Genomic DNA, 1,681 nt, shown 5'->3' with positions numbered 1-1,681 from the left:
AGGGAGGGAGGGAGGGAGGGAGAGAAACTCTATCTTCCACATTCCATGACCTTTTTCTCTTCTGTCATACATTACATCCTGAACATAGTTTTCCCTCCCTCCACTCCCCCCTGTCTCTCCCCGCTTTCGCTTCTCCCATAAAGATTAACATTTAAAGATNAACATTAGACCACCATAAGGTGCATCTCCAAGGCCCCCCTGGTAAAGACCCCTGGATTTGCCTGACACCTCTACTTGCACCTGCTATTTGAACAGGCACCTACAGATAACAGCATTATCTGTACTGTACAGCAGGGCTGTGTTCCCTGGACAATAAGCTGCTTTCACTGATCCTACCCTTAACTAGACACTGACGCCATCAAAGGAGGAATGAAAACGTGGCAGCCTGCCTATGTCCTCCACTCATTCTTGTCCCCTAGAAACCTGTGTTCAGNAAAAGTGGTCCTGCACTGCGGCATCACAGATGGGTTCTGCCTCTTGTGAACAGTACCTGATGATGGAAGACTGCCTCACTCTCCTGTATGTAATCACAACAGGAGCCAGACCATACAGAGAGGTTTCTAGATAACTAGGTACGTGCTCCATTGCAGCTCTCCCTCTGAACTGCTCCTGAGCATGGTACAGATGGACTACAGCCCTGCCAGTAGCGGCCTGTGTGTGTGTGGGGGGGGGGGTCCAAATGGCAGCACGCATGCACAGTAGCTAAGGCCCGTGTAGGAAATTCCTCTAGCCTAAGGGCATCCTACTGCTTGCTGGGCTCCCTACCTGGTAGCCCTTCCTCTTCTTCAGCCGTTTCTTGTTGAGCTTCTTGCAGGCATACATCTTGCCAGTTGCCTTCATCTGACAGGCAGACACTTCCCCGAAGCCCCCCTTTCCCAGGACCCTGAAGTCCAAGAACCAGTCTTCACCTATGGGCTGGGCTTCCAACCACTTCCACTGAAGAAACCGCAGGAAATACAGGCTTTCTAGGTACTCCTGGAAGGGCGCCTGGCTCAAGTGCTCCATTGTGGCCTGGAGCAAAGGCTGGAAGAGGCCATCCTGGCTCCCAGTTGGCCCTTCTTTCACCCTTGCCACCATGCCCTGGTCCAGAAAGTTGCAGAAGAGTGTGCCCTGTGGGTCCAGGTACTCAGCCAGGATGGCTTGTGCCTTCTGTGGCCTCAGGTCATCATCAGCAGTGTCATAGTCCTCAATGTCCTTCCAGAGCTCCAGAGCTGGCACATGCCTCTCGTCTGTCTTCAAGAACTGTTGGAAGAGCTTCTTGCCGATGGGTTGCTCTGAGCACAGACTCTCAAANTCCAGGCTGAGGTTGTCACGGAGACCCTCGCACTTGGACAGTGGGGGCAACCGGAGCTTGGCCAGATATTTCTTGTCTCGNGAAGACGGTGTGCTGCTTCCATCAAAGCTGCCCCGGGCAGCAATGAAGGCAGAGTTGGCCACCACGGTCTCCAAGGACCCGAAATCCATCCTGCTGATGCCCTGTGTCCACTTCAAGTATTAAGACCCATAAGCTGAAGTCATTCTCAAGGCACCAGCAGCCAAAGCAGGCTTGACCCTGCGCCCTTGGCCTATGGCCTGTCCCTGCCCTTGTAGGACAAGGGAGATATGCAGCCGTGGCCAGGGTGCTTGGGAACCCACTGAGAGGCCCAGGGAGACCAAGGCTGACAAGTATCTAGCTAAATCT

The 1,681-nt window shown here is 53.5% G+C and overlaps 1 protein-coding gene across 1 annotated transcript in view; it reads right to left on the bottom strand.

Annotated features, from left to right (window-relative positions):
* Positions 1–1,464, bottom strand: part of Grk1 (G protein-coupled receptor kinase 1) — an 11,117-nt gene extending 9,653 nt beyond the window's left edge. The window contains exon 1 of the mRNA XM_021170169.1: positions 766–1,464. Coding sequence (XP_021025828.1) covers positions 766–1,464 — 699 coding nt within the window. The remainder of the gene's footprint in view (positions 1–765) is intronic.
* Between the last annotated feature and the right edge of the window lie 217 nt (positions 1,465–1,681).

Source organism: Mus caroli, chromosome 8 (assembly GCF_900094665.2).
Source record: "Mus caroli chromosome 8, CAROLI_EIJ_v1.1, whole genome shotgun sequence".
NCBI lineage: Eukaryota > Metazoa > Chordata > Mammalia > Rodentia > Muridae > Mus > Mus caroli.
Note: the sequence above shows the minus strand (reverse complement) of the source record. Positions and strands in the feature narration are given on the sequence as shown.